Genomic DNA, 17,400 nt, shown 5'->3' with positions numbered 1-17,400 from the left:
TTTCTGCCAAATTTGGAGAAACTGCTGTACCCAAAAGTGAAGAAATGGGATGCTACAGAGAGTGATTTGCTGGAGAAATAGCTAAATCTGACTCAAAGGCAATAAATGAAGCACTAATAAGAGTCTGACAGGGCTTTCAAGTATATAATACTATTGAAGCTTTTTGTGTTTTCTAGAAATTAGACTTCAGCAGGGACTGATGCTGCTGACGCATTTATGTCATATCATTTTGTCTCTTCCCACCTAAAGGAAAAATTCATCAATGCAGTGAAATATCTTGAGTGCCCTTTCCCAGCATTTTCATATACACATAAGATTATTTCTATTTTTTGCTTCAGGTTCAGTGACTTAGCTTTTGAAAACAAAGATAATCAAAGTGGAATTAAATTCATGCCATTGCTCTGTATTCTCTTTTACAGAAGAGTTTTCTGGCTTTCCTTGTTGCAATGGGCATCATAGTGACCCTGGGTGATGCATACTGCTTTTCTAAACTCAACAAGCCAGGGGAGGCCGACAAAGGTAAGAATAGGGAAGGTCCTCTCACTTGATTGTTCTGTGGTAGCTTGTCTCTATGTGGAGCTGCCAGGAAAGGCTCAAAATACAAGGGAGGGAGGAGATATCAGAAAGGCACGAATAGGAGGTTCCAGGACCAAGTTGCCAAAAGTAGGCAAAAACAAAGTCTTCCCCTGGACTAAGTATGGTTGCAGCAATATTATTGCTATTGGTAGTAGGTTGCTATTGCTATTCCAGCACATGGAGCCGATGCAGGAGTTAAGAGTAATTCTGAATAAAGTCTGGTGCCAAGTGGCAGGCCTGGCTGGTTAGTTGCTCTCTTTCACCCCAGATCTGTCACACTGAAACTGTCTCTAACAAGTGAAGAAGAAACAAGTTCAGGCTCTCAAAATAGTCCGGGTAATAACCCGGAGAACAAAATGACTTCTACTTTACTATTGTCAAGAAAAACATTTTCAGAAAACTTGAAATAATTTTTAAACTTTTCAGCCTTTATGTGGAAGCGTAAAGAACATGTTTTGTTTTGTTGCTGTCTTATGCAGGCTGTATGCTGGATGGAAAACTATACCCCCTTGGAGAGATTGCGAGAACAGAAAATTGCTTCAGATGCAGATGCAGCCAAGATGCAATGCGTTGCTGCTCCCTGTAAGTTTGAACTTTTTGGTAGCATCATTGCCCATAGGAAGACCACAGCTTTCCATTTGCTGGGGATAAATGAGTTTCTAAGGGCACAAGAGAGTTTTTCCTCACTCATGTCACAGAGCTAGGGCAAGCCACATACAGCTCTTGATCATTTGAATCCTTGACTGTATTTACCTTAGCTCACTTTCTGCTGACTGGGAGTGGACACAGGCCCTTCCAGACACATCCAGTTGGTGCTTGCCTTTAATTTTGAAGAACTTGTGAATACCTCTTACACTGCAATTAAGTCTTTCCTTAGCGGCAAAAGTGGGGGTAGGAAGGAATTCATTCCACAAGGGAGTTAAGTGAAGCTCCTCTAAAGAGCTTATGACAATCTGAATCCCTTTCCAGAGGTGCTTTTCTCCAGTGAATATGCTGACTCTAGAGTAACAGGGCTCTGCTCTGAAGCATCTATCTCCAACATCCTCCTTTTCTCTAATCCTACCTTCTCAAAGGGCCAAAATGGCTTGATTATGATCATCGCCTTTTCTCAGGTGACACTCAATCTATCAGGAAACAGCTACTACATTCTAAGCAAATTGGCAATAATGAAAAATTAATGGAAAAGAGATAAAACATGCCAAATCACACTGTTAAGTGCTGTGCTAGAAATCCCTATGCTAGTACTGAGCATACTGGTGCATCTACACGGCACAGTGCAGCAAGGCATCATTTGAGGCCCTGGGAGCTATAGCTGTGTGGCACTCAAGCTAGCTAGGCTGGTCTTAGCCATAGTTTCAGAGATCTCTCTCAGCATTAGTTCAAGCTACAATCACTGAACCCCTGAAGTATTGAATCTTTTATTGCTCTCAATCTAACATTTGCTTTCTCTTTGCCAATAACAGCTTTCATACTCCTATTGGTTATGACAAAGAGAACTGTAAAGTTGTTTTCAACAAGAAAACCTGTGACTACGACATCGTGCAGAAAAGTGACCCCTCAAAAGAGTGTCCCGTCTATTCTCGTGTGGGCTAACAACCCACCTGCTCTGAACCTCTCTGCACAGTGGAATTGCTTTGCCATCACAGAGAAGCTTGAAGACATGGGAGAACTTGTAAGAGAGAGTACTTCAGCAGCTCACTTCTAATCTCCTAATTGTTCTAATTCAGTATACAAGATGCATAATCAGATACAGTGTCTCATTTCTGTCATTACTTGCATTGGTATCACTGAGCTTTTTTGAATACAATAAATCCAGATGAAACATCCAGGAACACTTTATAATGATGGTTCTTTCTATGTAATAACATGGGGCAATGTCACCTTTGAGAAAGGAATGTGTTCGCCTCACTACTCCTACATGCTGTGCACCAGTATCCTGGCAAAAGCTGCTCTCATGCTTTGCAGGTTCTGTTCTAGCCAAGGGTCAGAGCAGACATTTTAGCTCACCAGGTGTCAAAATCCATTATCATTTGGAAGGGATGCACTGTCTGGGACATGCTGTACAATGGCTTCTACTCAGGGCATACTTGAAATGCTGCAGGAATTTTGGCAAGACCCATGCTGCTAATGACTATGACATCCGAAAAAACCAGTGAGGATGGAAGACCATCATCATTTTTCTCCCTTTTTTTTTCCCCCTTCTTTTCAGCAGTGTCATCACCCAATAGCAGTGACTGTTCCTCTCCATTGACCGCTCTGACCTGCTGCCAGGTGTCCTCTTCCAAGCCCCGAAAGTCTGCACACACAGCGCTGCATTAGTGGTTCTTGCCCAAACTGAAAAAGAGATCTAGATCACCCCCTGGAGACATGCTTCCTCATGGTAGCAGAGCTTGAGGTACTAATAAAAAGCAGATGCCTTCTGTCTCTTCAGTATAAAAATTCCCCACATTCCCTGGGGAGAGAAGTCCAGCCAGTGATGGGCTTCAGAATAGAATCTCCCACCTGGCAATTGGTAATATCCTAAATCTGCCCACTTGTAGGAGACCAGGCAACAATACCCTATAAAATGCTCCTTCTACATGGCCTCTTTGCTCCAGAATTGAGTATTAAAAAAACCACAACAGTCTGCAGTTAATAGTTGTATGGTTTGAAAAGAAACACATCTTTCAGGACAAGTGGACTGTTTAATGATGCTCCATAATCATGACAAGTCTGTTTTCTTGTAAAAGTATGAGGTTACATACAGCTGAGCACTCTTAGGGCAGGGATCCTCACTTGGCCCAAAATAATTGTCAGCCTGTGTTTATTCAGCAGGGGTACTTGCTTCTCAAGACAACCAGTCTCAAGCTCTGTAAATCACCAGTAAAATCGGAAGGGTTTAACGTGGTATGTTTTCTCTGGCTTTGTTTTTGGTAACTTGCCTCTGAACATTGTTTTAAACTTTCTTATGGCTTCACTTGAGATACTTCCTTTTGGAAAATATCCAAGCATTTCGCAAGCACTGGTATTACATATTTCGCCTTTTAAAGTTCTTTGCACTGCAGGCTGGATATCAGTCAATAACTCTGTGTTTCTGTACAATTGGTTCCTGCAAGGCTGAAAAAAATATGAGGGGCCAGAATTAGAGTCACTTCAGCTTTTTCCAGTATAAAAATTTGCATATGTGTTTTTAAAATCTGACTTCCATTTGCTGATATAATTGTGCCATTCCACAGCAGCCTGTGGAAATGAATGTTCTCACATTGCTTAAGGTCCTAAGGTAAGTTTTCTCCAAAGAGTTTTCATATCCTGCAGGAGAGGAACAGTTTTGAAACTTGTCCTGAATGACTTTTCCCCTTTTCTGCCAGCTCATGTCAAAATTACACAGAACACAGCTTCAACTGGTACCTGAAGGAATGTTCTTGCTTACAGAACAAACAGCTGCAGCTTCTTAGGGGAAGTAAAATTTTGAGCATGGAGCTCCAAAGACTTCATACCTAAATAGCTCACAAAACTGTTTCTTGAGAAAAATCTGGTTTCATTTATTTTTTAAATCCTAATTTTAAAAATAAACATTTTCATGGCTAACAAAAGTGACTTGGAGGCTCCTCATGGATTATTTTTTAATTCAAACCACTGAGGAGTGCACACATCAAGATTAATATCCAGTTTGTTGTAGTCTGGAACTGTGTCATGTGATACTGGAATTATTTCAGTATTCCAAGATTTTCCCTACCAGAGTCTTATAAATTAAGGCTACATTTTTCTTCTAAAACTTATGAAAATTAGTTTATTATCTCATAATGTCACATTCATGTTCTTAATATTAGTAGTTCCCCAGTAAGACTTCATATTTTCAGTGATTTACAGATAATTAGTTCACTTTTAAATTAAATAGAATTTCACTCTACTTAATACCTTATTTGGACATTTATTTATTTGTTTGTTTATTTATTTATTATTTGGAGCCTTATTACCTCCTAGAACCCCAAGAGTTTCTGTAGAATCTAGGTGCCAATTTTCTTACAGATGAAGATGACTTTCTCAGTTCAAGAAGATTTCTGATTTGCTGGCAGCGCCAGTAAAAGCATGAGTGACTGAAACAAGAAATCTAACACAGGCTCTGGATCTCATGCTTAATATATTTGTTTTGGGACTGGAAAGAACCAGCATTTTTGACCAATGTGATTAGCACATCCTTCCAGGAGTTATCTGTGGGTGGGGAAGCCCATCTTCCACTGCAAGGGCACCTCCCCTACCACACACATGTACTTGAAGCAGAATCTGAACAGCCCAGCACAAACAAGAGCTGACACTGGAGAAGCAAGAAAATGAATTCTGGTGAGTTTACCAGGCAAGGAAATGTAGAGAGCACTGATCTAGAGGCTCCAGAGTACAGTCTGGCTTCACTGAGACCCAGAAATTCCCTCCAGATGTTTTAAAAAAGAGGTCTTTTAGTTTCAACATGCAACTGTATTGGGTTTTCTATTGCCAGAGTAGCTGGCACTACTGAAACTACTTTTTTTCCCTAAATAAAACAGCTTTAGCAATGAAGCTCAGGAATCTTGCATCTTTCTTGCTATAAACCAGAAAGCCTGTCTACTGAGAGGGAAAATGCTTAACAGCATTGCTGCAGGTAAGATAGATATAATTTTTTTTTATTCATGAGATGATCCAGCTGCAGGAAAGCAGGATGATGTATCACTCACCCTCTGTTCTGAATCCTTTTAATTATTTGTGTACCACCAAAGATGAGGGAAATGTGTAGGGCAGAAACATAGAGAGGCACCAGTTCAGTTTTCCATCCTTCACAGCAATGAAACTGCTTGTTGATTACTAGTCGAATCTCAGTAACTTCCTCAGAAATCCCAACAGAACCTGTCCAAATCTGAAATATTTTTGTGTTTCATTTGAAATGTTTCTTGTTTCACTGAAGAATAAGTTGTTACCACTTTTATATTCAACCCTGCAGGGAACACCAGACAGGCCATACAAGAACTCCTTAGAAACAAAACATTGTTATGAAAATAAGTCCAAATTTCAGATTCTTAAGATTTCATAGCACTCGGAGTCAATCTGTTGACAAGTATGTGATCAGAGCACCATGGCAATACCATATATGCATTTGAGCTGCAACCTATTTCACATTTGAAGGAATAACAAAAATAAAATATTAGCTGTCATTTTGTGAAAAAAATCACAAGAAGCCTGTTAACTGTTCTAGCCTTTCAGGTGCTGTGATTCCTGTTTGCTTTCTCAAAGGGGGAAAGCAATTCTCCTAGCACAAGTATGCTCTCAGTAACTGTTAAAACACTTTCAAAAAGTAGTCCCAGACATTGCAGGTTTTTTACAGCAGTGTTTCCTGGGCTTTCTTCTTGACACCACTACGTAATGCATACTATTATTATGAACTAAACAGGCCAGGCACAGTTCTGGTGAAACATGCCAGAGATAAGAGCCATAACAGCTGTCTTGATGTTGTTCTGTTCTAGTTGCTGCCCATCAGGAATAGACAGGAGGGGTGTAGGACAACAGATGGGAGGAAGCAGGATTTTATACATTACAATGGAAAACATCAGAGAAGAAAAAAAAGAGAGAAGATCCCAACAGCCAAGATATCCCATATATTTGGCTGAAGCATTCTGTGGCTGCCCTCCCCACCCTAGACTATTCTGAGTCCATGCAGCAATAATATCCAACCACTGCATTTTATCTTCATGGAATAAGTGACTAATATGAATGGAAAAAAGCTCATGTGCTCTAAATAGAGCTGAAATACAGTGTAGATGGGGTATACACAGAATTAACTGACTTTCCCCCCAAAAAGCTCAGAGGTCACTGAACTAGGTAACTGAGAGTATAAAACTGAAGTTAAGCCCCCTTTCATTTTGTGCATGCATGTGCAGGTTGTGTTAAAGATGGAAGACTGCACAAATTTAGTACCACCTGGAGGACCAAAGGCATACTTCCAATGCCAGTGTGGCCAGAGCAAGGTCTACTATTGCACCATGTAAGTTCCACAAAGCCAGAGGCACCAGTGGCAAGAACTACAGCAACACTCCCACCAGCCACCCTTCCTATAGCTAAATCCCTAAGTCACACCTCCATCAAAAAGTCTTTTCATAGACTTACGATCTTCATTTGCCTAATCAGCTGCAGGATTGGGATAACAAGCTGTGTTTGGAATCACTGTGTTTTTTCATTTCTGGAATAAACTTTTTTGTCATTTTCTGGTTCACTGAAGATTTCTAAGATCTTTTTGTTACCACATGGCTTGAGTTGATAGAAGTGTAGGAAATACCGCATTTCCCATGAATTGGAGATCTCTTTTTGGCTAGCTCTGTCAGTCCTTATCCATTTTGTTTTACTGCCTCTGGACTTTTGTCCTCACTGCTATAGTATCTGTGGCTCTCTTCCTCAGTATTACCCACACTGCAGAGATGGACGTCTCGTCCTTGCAAACACAGCCTGGCATTTGCAGTTGGTTCTTTAGATCTTCTTGTCTGTCTCTATGTCCCTTGCTTAGCACTAATCCTTCATCTGGGGATCATGACCTGACAGGATTTTCCAGACGAGCTGAGGAATTACCAAGTGTTTTTAAAAAATGCTTTTGTGCCTTAGCAAGAAGGATCTTTGCTTACCCACAGAACTAAATGGGGAAAAAAATGAAATGTTTCTCATCCTACTGAAATTGCATTGAATTAAAACTGAAATTTGGCCCAGGGATGGGGACTCTGCTACATATGGACGGAGACAGGGGTGTTCAGATCAGGGGAGAAATGACATTGTTGTCTCCAGCTTGGGCGTCCCAGCTTGAATTGAGATGTCAATTCAAATTTCTGCTATGCCACATGTTACCTGGGACAAGTGGCTCACACCATCCATGCCCCTTGCCTGTAAAATTAATAAAAGTCTTTGCTAATTCCTGTGCCAGGAGAGATCTGAGGGCATAGGCTTTGAGGCTTGTGGGTATATGAACCTCAGAGTTAACAAAAATATTCCCACCAAGGTAAAACTTCCTTCTGCCACATTTACAATATGTTTCTGTGTCAACAGTGCACTGTATATTTTAGTGCTGCTTGCTTGTGCTTTTCCTTAAAACAGTTCTCCTTTCTCACACGCAAATGTGGCAGACTTTGTTTAACAATTGTAAAACCAAAGTATATTACACACAGCATTGTCAGTTTAAGGTCAAGACGAATTTATTTGTAAAATTGTGTTTACTTATGATCTGTGAGCTGATAGGCCTCATGCTTCCTCTTGCTTTCCCCCTCTCAATGGCAGTGGTAGTCAATCTACTGGTTTTAATGACTGGATAGATGAACTTATCTTCTATAAGGAGTCCTGCACTTACTCTCTCCTGCAGAAAGCTGCTCCCTCTCAAGAATGTGAGGGTAGTACTGAAATGCTAGGTTAAGAAACAAGGTTCCTGGACTGCTTTCATTCTGGTGCATCTCTTCTAGCTTTAAGTTGTTCATAGAGTAATGCTTTTCATAGATATTAGCCAGTTTATTGGTGTTTTTAAATAACATTACTGCTCTGAAATCATGCTGTATTTCTCTTTGTTGATTGCCCAGCACTGAAAAATACAGAAGAACCAAGGCTGATAATCTTGTCTTACTTTCATTATCTCTGTAGTCCTCAGTGAGATGTAACCAAAAACCCAAGCTGAAGAATGAATAAGTAAAATAGTGAGGTAAACCTTCAGGAAAGTCCCCAAGATTTTTCCCCACCTTAGGAAGAAACAGGATACTTTGTTCATCAGCATAAGTGGAAAGAGGGCAGAGAATTAGGCAGAGCACTGATACTCTTAGAATGTTGTTAGTAAGAAGTAAACCTGTTGGGAAGGCAACATGAGATTTCAACAGAGCAGTATCTGTTGGAGATATCTGTTCCCCACACAAGCAAGGCACTTATCATCCTGCACATGAGCAACATGAAGAAACGCAACATAACATGGGCCACAACTGACCTCAATAATCAACATATGAATGGACTGTCTACATAGAGTTTGCTGCTCTGAGTGGTTTCAGCACCACAGCATCTTGTTAGGGTCCCATGAGATCACAGATCATGCAAAGAGCTTCTTTACTGTCCCTAGACACTGACCAGGCTTAGACAGGTAGCTCCCTGCTGCATTCCAAAGAAAGCTGCTTGCAAGAACTTCTTTCCATACCTGGCATAGCTCGCACCTAGAAAAGAGGGAGGGTTCTGCAATGGGAACAGCTGGGCGGTCACTGCTTCTCTGAAAAGTTGAGAGAGAGAGAAAACACACATGCGCATTGGCTGGATTTTTGGGGTTTGGAGTTGTGCAACAAATGCATTCTGTCACTCAGCACCAAACAAGCAAGTTGACTGGGTTTTGGCTGTAACAAATTCCACAAGTTTCACTCCAGTACACCAGCATCACAAATCACTATGCATCTGCTGACTTTTGTTCACATACAAGAACTTCTTCAGGATGCCTGTCAAGCAAAGTATTGCATGCAAACTCCAAAACATGCAAGATGAAAAAAATTAAATAGCTCAGTAATATTAACAGAATTAAGGCAGTGTGATTTGATGGTCCTTTTCTTTCAAACTATCTTGGAATACTTGCTCCAGATTACCTTTGAGGACACTGAGGAGCTAATACCTTGAACAGGACTCTCTGGTATTTCCCCCAGTATCATCAGCCAAGGTGAAATGGTTATTTCTCAGCACATAAACATTACAAAGAGCAGGCATGCAAAGCTAGGGCCCATCCTTAGCCATCCCACAGATGTAAATCAGTTAGGTCAGGCAGCATAGGAACAGGACATCGGAAGGGAGAGACTGAACTCTCCCCATCTTCACTGCAACCAACACAAAAGGCAGCTTTGGCCTAGGATCACAGTGTATTTGTTATCCTACTGAGCCTTTTTTCCCCCTTTAATAGAAAAATGCACATGCTCTGAAATACCTCCTCTGAAACACTGACACACAATGATGCTGTTAAATTGGCTTCATGCATATTTGTGAGAGATCCAAAGGGGATATGTGGACTCTGTTGATGCCAGTAAAAAATTCCCAGTGCCTGTACTCATGGGCTGACATGGTTTTTTGGTTTACCAGTGATTAGGAGTCAAGGGCATGAGCCATGTGGCTGTGGTGTTAGTCATCTCCTGTTTCAGGGCAGTGTATACATCAGCATTGCCAAATCTAACTTATTAGTGATGGGCTGACTGTGGGCACCTTTATCAAACCTATGAGCACCTACAAACACTTCAGCTCTTTTCTGCCATCCTGAAGAAAGTTCTGGTAACTGAAGAAAAACCGATTTACCCAATCTACTGAGTTGAAAGCCAGCTAAGTTGTCCCTGTGAGTACTGGTCTCACTGTGACCTGCATTGCAATAATGCTGGCTTTCTCACATGGACTTCCTGAGCTAGCTCTCAACTCTGGAGTTTTGATAGAAGATGTGGAGTAGCCACCCCAGCTTGGACTTCAACCTCTACTCCCAAACCCACACAATAAGGCAACACAATTAGGCAGTCAGAGTAGTTAGTTCAGGTATTGCAAACTGTGCAGCCCTGGTAATAAGGGGAAGACTTCTTCACCTACCAGGGCTACACAGTTTGAAATATTTGAAGCAACTAGATCAAAGCTAAGCAAAAGGGGACTGTACTCGACTCCTTTGCTATCAAATTACTGTCCTAAGCACTTGGAAAGTGTCTGCCCAACATGTACAGCCTCTGCAGAAAAGGAACCATTTCTCCCTGGCCACAAGGATTAAGGAAGAAAATATATGATGTCTATTTTTTCACAGAGGACCTGAGCATATGGGTCTTCTACACATGATGGAAAACTGAACAAGGAGGAAAATGGTTATCTAGGTCCCTTTTCTAAGGGCCTACAGATGCCAGCCACTCTCCACAGAAACTCTGCTTTACACGTAACCCTTCCAACCACCACTCCTTTTCCACAAGAGCCTTCTTTCCTCTTCAGCTGGTGAACAAGCAAGCTGAATGATTACTCGAAGTTCCTCTCTTTTAAAACCTAGATGGTTCAAACTAAGCATGCAAATTTCTTTGTGAGTGACAACCACAATGTCTCTAATGGGTTTCTCAGGGCGAGTGCTAAATATTCCTTCCGGGCTTGAAATTTCTTTCAAAGTACCTCCCATAACTGCCTTCCAGATCCAATGTGGCACAAAAGCCACACCTATTTCTTCAGTGCCTTTTAGAACCAAACGTTCCTGTATACAACTGGCTTATTTTAATAACATCCACCCCATGAGGTCATTTTGCAGAAACCTCATTGGAGTTATTCATGCATGTTCAGTCTGCTCAAGGACTGGTATCATACATTCCCTCTCTATATAAGTTCTCTGAGAAGATGTGCTTCCTACAGGCCATGTCCTTACTGGAAGCCTCATAATTCTGCAAGAATTATGAGTCCTTACATCTTATACTGTAAAAGACCACGGTATGTTGCTATAGATTTTAAAGGAGGTTCTGTTGGTTTTATCTCAGTACTCACAGATCTAAGCAACTTGGAGAAAGTGTAAATTCTGTGTTTTGAGAGCAAAAGTCAGGCAGATAGGCACAGGCAGATAAGAACCTTGGGTAAAATATATCAGCATGTATATGGCAGGAGATGTCTAACAGGACTCCAGCTAAGGCTTTTTATTATAACCTGTTTTCACTTATATGTAATGTTTGGAGATAATCTCTTTTCTGGTAGAAAGCAGCTCTGTTGTGTCTCAACCTAGAACTGGCCTTCATATTTGTGAAAAGTCTAGATAACATCTGAACATTTAGTTAAACTCTAAAACATGATCTTGATTTTTACTCATTTGCAGCTCTGTGGGTTTTAACCTCTTCTGCAAAATAAAATGCTAGTTTTTCCTCCTCTCATCTCTCAGGTATAACTTCTTTTTATAAGTCACCAGTTCTACTCTGTCCAAAACAAACACACATATATATAATGTGTGGGTGTGTGTCATTGTTCACTCCTGGTCTACCTTTCCTCTATTACCAAGATTTTAAATTCATCACAGCTAATTGCATCCTAGAGTTCTTGCACTTATTTCCTCCATATCCCCAGTGAAAGCCCTTCAAACATTTCAAGCTAATATTGAATGATAAGAGACTAGCTGAGGAATTTAAGCTGAACTCTCAGAAAAAGCTGCTGACAAAGGTCAGAGAATATAGAATTATCTAGGTTGGAAGGGACACCTGCAAGTCCTTTGGTCCAACATTCTGCTCAAAGGAGGACCAAGTCTTGAGTGTTCAACTTTAGCTAAAGTTCTTCAGCTTGTTCCTAATCCTTCAATATTAGGGTAAAACATCCAGTGGGTTCTTCAGACTCCAGTGAAGAAGTTTTTACAATTATGAGTGAGGTTAGTGGCAGAGGCAGTTGGTGACCAATCCTACGAAGAAAATAACGACAAGAAAAATGAATGGGGAGGGGAAAGGAATAGAACATACTTCTTTCACAAACAGTATCTGGGTCTACCAGTCCTGTAGCAGCCAATGCTTGATTTTAACAGCTTGGAAAGACTTTTTTCCCCTCCCAAATGATGCTCTGCCTCTGCTTCTTCGAAATGGTTCAGTATTCCTGATTGCATGTTAAAGTATCTAAACTGTAAAAGACAATTGGATTTTGATTTGAAACCACAATGTATTTTCCCATTTCTAATGGTAGTATTTATCATCAAGACATCTTAATAGTTACTTAAGTATTTGTTTGAATTCTGCTTTCTTGTTCAGAAAGCCATCTTGGCCTGCCTTCTTGTTCTGACCATTAGCATGCCACTGTCCAATGCTTATTGCTTCTTTCAGCCATTGAAGCCAGAGATGTCTGACGGTGAGCATGACGGTGAGAAGTCAACTGTCCTCAACTTGACAGACATCACCACAAGCACTGCCTGATTTGATTTGTCCATTCTGTGCAATCAATCACAATTTAGAACTAAGTGGAAACAGTGGAGAGAAACCACTAGGAAATGGGGGTGGGGTGGGGGTTGGAGAGCAGGGAATTTATAATATGTTATAAAAAAAGAAGAGTTTACCTGAGGAGCATCACAGAGACCAAATTACAAATGAATTTTGTCCAGGGAAGTAGCATAGGCTTAGTTTATCCATCTGCATGAAGTAATAATTCATATTTTCACAATAGCAGTGTATTTAGAAATACAGAGAAGGGAGGAGAAGGGCCTTTCTCTATGTATGTGTGTAGTCAGTATAAAGCAGGAAACTGATTGGCAAGTATTCAGCACACTGATCAATTTACTCATTGTTTCCCTATCCCAAGGCAAATTCTTAAGAACAGAATGGCTGCTCCCCTTGACTCTGGGACTGCTCTTCCTGAACACAGCTAGTCTATGAGTCTACAGATGAATGGAGCTGCAGGAAAATAAGTGCTCAAAAAAGAAACATGCAATTATTTGGATACAAGAAGAGCTGATGTGTGCCGGTATGCAAAATAAACCAAGTGCCCCAAAATACAGCTTTTTCTGGGAAAGCTAGTGCTACTACTAGAAAAATGAGTTACCATTGCCAAAGAAACAGAACATATTTACAGGCAAAGACACAGCCTAGAACCCCCAAATCCTCCATTCCATCTTGTCTCATCCTGATAAAAATCCTGCTTTCCAGTTCACTTATTTAGGAAGTCTATTCTGTGACTGTTGGACAGGAACTTTATATACAATATGTGCTTTCTTCCTGCAGCTGAGGATTAGGAAAAGTTTTCCAGGCAGATCTAGTCTTGCTCTAAATGATGAGTCAACAATAGTTGGTGTTAATGACAGGGGAAGTCAAAGCCTTTTCTTAATTCTGACCAGGTCTGTGCCTAGTTGTCTTTCTGCTGGGTGCTCTGATTCCTGTAATTAAAGATGAGCTATTCAGGGAAACCCGATGCTGCTGAGAACCACAGGAAACAGAGCGATTCAGGATACCCTTCTCCATGTGTTAGAATGGTAGCAGTGCTGCTCTGTTCAGGAACCTCCGTGTTTGCCAGACAGGGATGTTAATGTAAAGAGCCAACAAAGATCCCACCCATTTTGTACAAGCAATAGCCTTGTTAGTGTAATAGGTCTGACACTGAAGGCTATTTGCACACTACGTTTTCAGGCTGCCGTGACTCAAAAGGAGAGCTGCATGAATTCGATTCCCACTGGAGAACCGACGACTGCCATGATTGCTCCTGTTCCAGGGATGGAATTGACTGCTGCTCCAGGTGAGTTCAGAGCAGCAGTGGGTTTTTCCTCCACTGCCATGATACAGCACAAACCACTTCCCTTCACACAGGGGTCCCTGAGAAACAGCCCTGACCCTTCTCTCACTCACTTCATGTCACAAAACCCAACACTGTTGTCACTGTGCACGCAAGAAGTTCCTCTGACTAATATAGCTCATATTTAACAAATTAATCTTAATTAAAAAAAAGAAGACTTAATTCTTCTTGGGGCTAAAATTGCAGGCAAGATACTGATTCAAGAGAGAACACGCAGTTATGTAAGAAATTTCTACTGGTCCTAATCCAGATCTTCCCAAAGAAGCAGCTCAAGGTATACTGGCCTGCCTGTAATTTTTCCTATAGTGACACCCAACCACTCGTGCAATTCTTGTTCCATACTGTGGTTGAAAAGAAAAAGCAATGACATTGGCATAGCAAATAAACACAACAAACATCCCCTGAGTGTAAATCAGATCAGTAAACTACAACTGTCCCCTCATCCTGCTTAAGCAGAGACTAAATAACATTTGAGCTGGGAGCTTTGTGTGAGCTCCCTTTTCTGCTCCTGAACGCTTCCTCAGTATAGCCTCTTCATATTAAAAGTGCAGATGCCATCTGAAATGGAAACTGTTCACTTCTTGGTGTCATCACCTCTGTCTTTCTTTTCCCAATGACAGCTTTGCAACACCAGCTGGCTATAATGAAGACAAGTGTGTAAGTATTTTCAACAAGGAGACCTGCACTTATAAAGTAGTGGAGAAAGATGATCACTCAAAAGAATGCCCAGTCCATAACTGGGTGGGCTAACAGAGCAGGATTGTGGATTTGGAGGATATTTCCTTTTTTTTTGTTTTAAGGGTTCTCTCTCTCACAAATTCAAAAACACTGAAAAATGCAGCTGTTGAGTGAAATCTACTCATAAAACCTAACGCATAATAAAACTGAATATCTACTCACAAAAGACTCCCTTGTTTTCTCTGCCTTCTGCTTCCCCATGAAGAAAGAACTGACTTGTTCCTTCCTTGAGATCAGAAATTAAAGCTGACATTTTTTAGCATCCTCAATAGCTGTTAATTATTCTCTAGTCACGCTTCAGTGCCAGGGAGTATATTCTGTTATCTGTGCACAGCTGTATCTTAAAGCTAAAATAAAATCAGATGAAACATCAGAAATTCATGTGACTGATTTTCTTCTTTGAGGATGGAAACTTAAAGAATTAACATTCCAAAAAAACATGGGAAAGAAATGAAAAGCAACTCAAAAAGATCTTTCTGAACACTCTCTTTTCTAGGACAATGTCTTATTTGATGATCTTTTGTCCTATATGGCTCACTGAAGCCCCCAACCTATGGACTACAAGAACCAACAGCTACCCAGCCTAACCCAGCACTATACTTCCATTGTACCCACATCACAGCAGACCCAGTCCTCAACCTGGGGTTTGGGTAAAATAAAAGGTCCTTAAGAACTTCAAGTTATTAAATTAGTCAATAGGCAGGATCTGGACTGGGCTCAAACAAGGAAGAGTTTGGCAAATCCACAGACAATAACTGAGAGGGATACACTTGCCAGTATAAGCTCTCCCTAGGAGCACTGCTTCATAATCTTTATGGGTACATTTGTTCAGTCGCCTCTTTCGACAAGTGACTATGAACATCCTACGTCTCCATGCTCTATTCCCCCGTAACATAAAGGGCATGTCAGAGCTTCCATAGTTCCTCATTTCAGATTGTGGAATGAGCACATACCTTGTCAGTAGGGCCCAGTTCTGCTGTCTGCAGGGGCAAGGCAAACCTCAGCTTGTGTCAGTCTTGACCACATGTGCTCCAGTGAGCAACGCAGGACCCTAGGACTTACACCGCAGTGTTTTATTCCACCTCTGCTTCCCTTTCTCCTTCCCCAGGAAGACAACCCTGTTGGTTACACTTTTTTTTTAATTGACTGCCACATGCCCTCTTGGAAGAGGACCCACAGTAACATACTTTATACAACAGTTTACATGCCAAAGCTGCTAATGTCACTGTGCAAATAGACTAAAGGAGTCACAAAGCCCATAAGGCACTTACATGAAGAGCAGTAACAATTATATCTACTGGGAAAAAGGTAAGAGGGCTCTGCATGATTTGAGCTGCACCTGTCCCACTTTCTTCTTTCTTGGCTACCAAAACCTGTGCAACACTGGTTGAGGTCTTGTGCTCCCCATCAGACAATGCACAGGTGTCAACAGGCTGCCCAGGAGCACGTGCAAGATTGGGTTGTAACCGAGCCGATATTCTTGTGAAGCCCAGGAAGATGCCGTATGTAGAAGTTCAGAGCTTAACACCCAAAATACTAGTTTGAGAACAAGGGATACCTCTTCCCTCATCATCTTTAGACAGTGGGATTTTGATTAAGTACTTACCATAGCTAGCTTGACAATTTGTCTGTTACAGCACTCATTCATTTTGTAGTTTACCTCCAAACTCACCTGAAACTGACTGCTGAATTTTTATTTTTTTTTTCCTAACATCTACCCATATTTGAAAGCTACTGGGACCTGCTTATGGGCTATTTATGCAGACAGTCAATTATAGTGCAATGTAGAACAAGCTTTGTAACCAACTATTTAGGCACATTATCAGTTTCTGTCTTGAACAGATATCCCTTAGTGGTAAGGAACTATTTCACAGGACCAGTCAAAAATAAGATCCAGAGTTCCTAATGCTATTCAGGAAGACTACAAGCTAGAGAATACAAAGACTAAAAATATAACAGTAACCAAAAAGCAAAGTGCTTTGAAAGCAGGGGTATAAATTTTCACAGTATTTGCAGAGACATTCTGGGTTCAGTATGGTATGGAGACACATGCTTCTGAACCCTGAATTATTCCTTTTCTGCAGTACCATAGCCCAAACTGAAAATGTTGATGAGTCTGGAATTGTGACCTGTGTTTGAGTGAAGTTGAGCTTTGTGTTTATGGTCTCTGTATATAAGAGATCACGTTCTGTGCAGTCTTCCAAAAGAAGAGGTCTTTTTTCTCCTTCCTGTCATCTTCCTCCCCATCTCAGTTAATTCCTTTTCTGCATTACTGAAGTCTGCTGATTTATCATTCTCCCATTGTTCTGAGGGCACCAGTCTTTTTCTGTTCTGCTGCAGATCATGATCTGATCTCTGAAACAGAATGAAATCCACTGAAATCCATTTACCTCTGAGCTTCTTGCTGTGTGCTTAAGTTTGCCAGTTTGAGTACTCTCAAACAGAGTAGAAGCAGGTGTAGCATCCCATTATGTACTCTCTGAAAATTGTCCAAGGACTGGGAGCATTACAGCTTCTGAGTTATTTCAGATGGACTCTACCCAAGCGTCAAGGCTATGAGAGGAAGTTTAAAAACCAGGCCATTATTCTATCTTGTATCTTACAAGTGCCATCTGTGTACAGATAGGATTCATGTTCTCAGACATGAATCTTGCTGTTTACAGCAGGTAGAACATTCAGATTCACAGCCTGTCCCAATACCCAACAAAGAGGAGTAAAAAAGTTTGCCTGCCAAGAGGAGATAGCATTTGCAAGGCCATCCTGTTTTGCTACAGCAAAACGGAGTGCGGACAGATCATTTTGGAGCTTGTGTAATAGTCTTCAGCCTTTTTTATACAGCATAAAGGA

At 41.0% G+C, this 17,400-nt stretch overlaps 2 protein-coding genes across 2 annotated transcripts; both read left to right on the top strand.

Annotated features, from left to right (window-relative positions):
- The first annotated feature begins 446 nt into the window (after positions 1-446).
- On the top strand, positions 447-2,169 carry LOC104829327 (beta-microseminoprotein-like). The gene is made up of 3 exons (XM_010563489.1): positions 447-519; positions 1,056-1,158; positions 2,040-2,169. Exons 1-3 carry the CDS (start codon positions 447-449, stop codon positions 2,167-2,169), a joined length of 306 nt encoding a protein of 101 aa, XP_010561791.1.
- A 9,739-nt stretch (positions 2,170-11,908) lies between these two features.
- On the top strand, positions 11,909-14,565 carry LOC104829347 (beta-microseminoprotein-like). The gene is made up of 4 exons (XM_010563527.1): positions 11,909-11,917; positions 12,288-12,396; positions 13,653-13,758; positions 14,436-14,565. The coding sequence occupies exons 1-4, from the start codon at positions 11,909-11,911 to the stop codon at positions 14,563-14,565; spliced, it is 354 nt and encodes a 117-aa protein (XP_010561829.1).
- The last annotated feature ends 2,835 nt before the right edge of the window (positions 14,566-17,400 follow it).

The sequence above is a fragment of the Haliaeetus leucocephalus genome, unplaced genomic scaffold (assembly GCF_000737465.1).
Source record: "Haliaeetus leucocephalus isolate CR32 unplaced genomic scaffold, Haliaeetus_leucocephalus-4.0 Scaffold168, whole genome shotgun sequence".
NCBI lineage: Eukaryota > Metazoa > Chordata > Aves > Accipitriformes > Accipitridae > Haliaeetus > Haliaeetus leucocephalus.
This window is presented reverse-complemented; position numbering and strand designations above follow the sequence as displayed.

Coding starts and splice junctions, on each gene's coding strand:
- LOC104829327 (XM_010563489.1), top strand. CDS start 447: ATGGGCATCATAGTGACCCTGGGTGATGCATACTGCTTTTCTAAACTC. Junction 520..1,055: donor GCCAGGGGAGGCCGACAAAG/GTAAGAATAGGG, acceptor TGTCTTATGCAG/GCTGTATGCTGGATGGAAAA. Junction 1,159..2,039: donor GCAATGCGTTGCTGCTCCCT/GTAAGTTTGAAC, acceptor TGCCAATAACAG/CTTTCATACTCCTATTGGTT.
- LOC104829347 (XM_010563527.1), top strand. Junction 12,397..13,652: donor GTCTGACGGTGAGCATGACG/GTGAGAAGTCAA, acceptor CTACGTTTTCAG/GCTGCCGTGACTCAAAAGGA. Junction 13,759..14,435: donor GGAATTGACTGCTGCTCCAG/GTGAGTTCAGAG, acceptor TCCCAATGACAG/CTTTGCAACACCAGCTGGCT.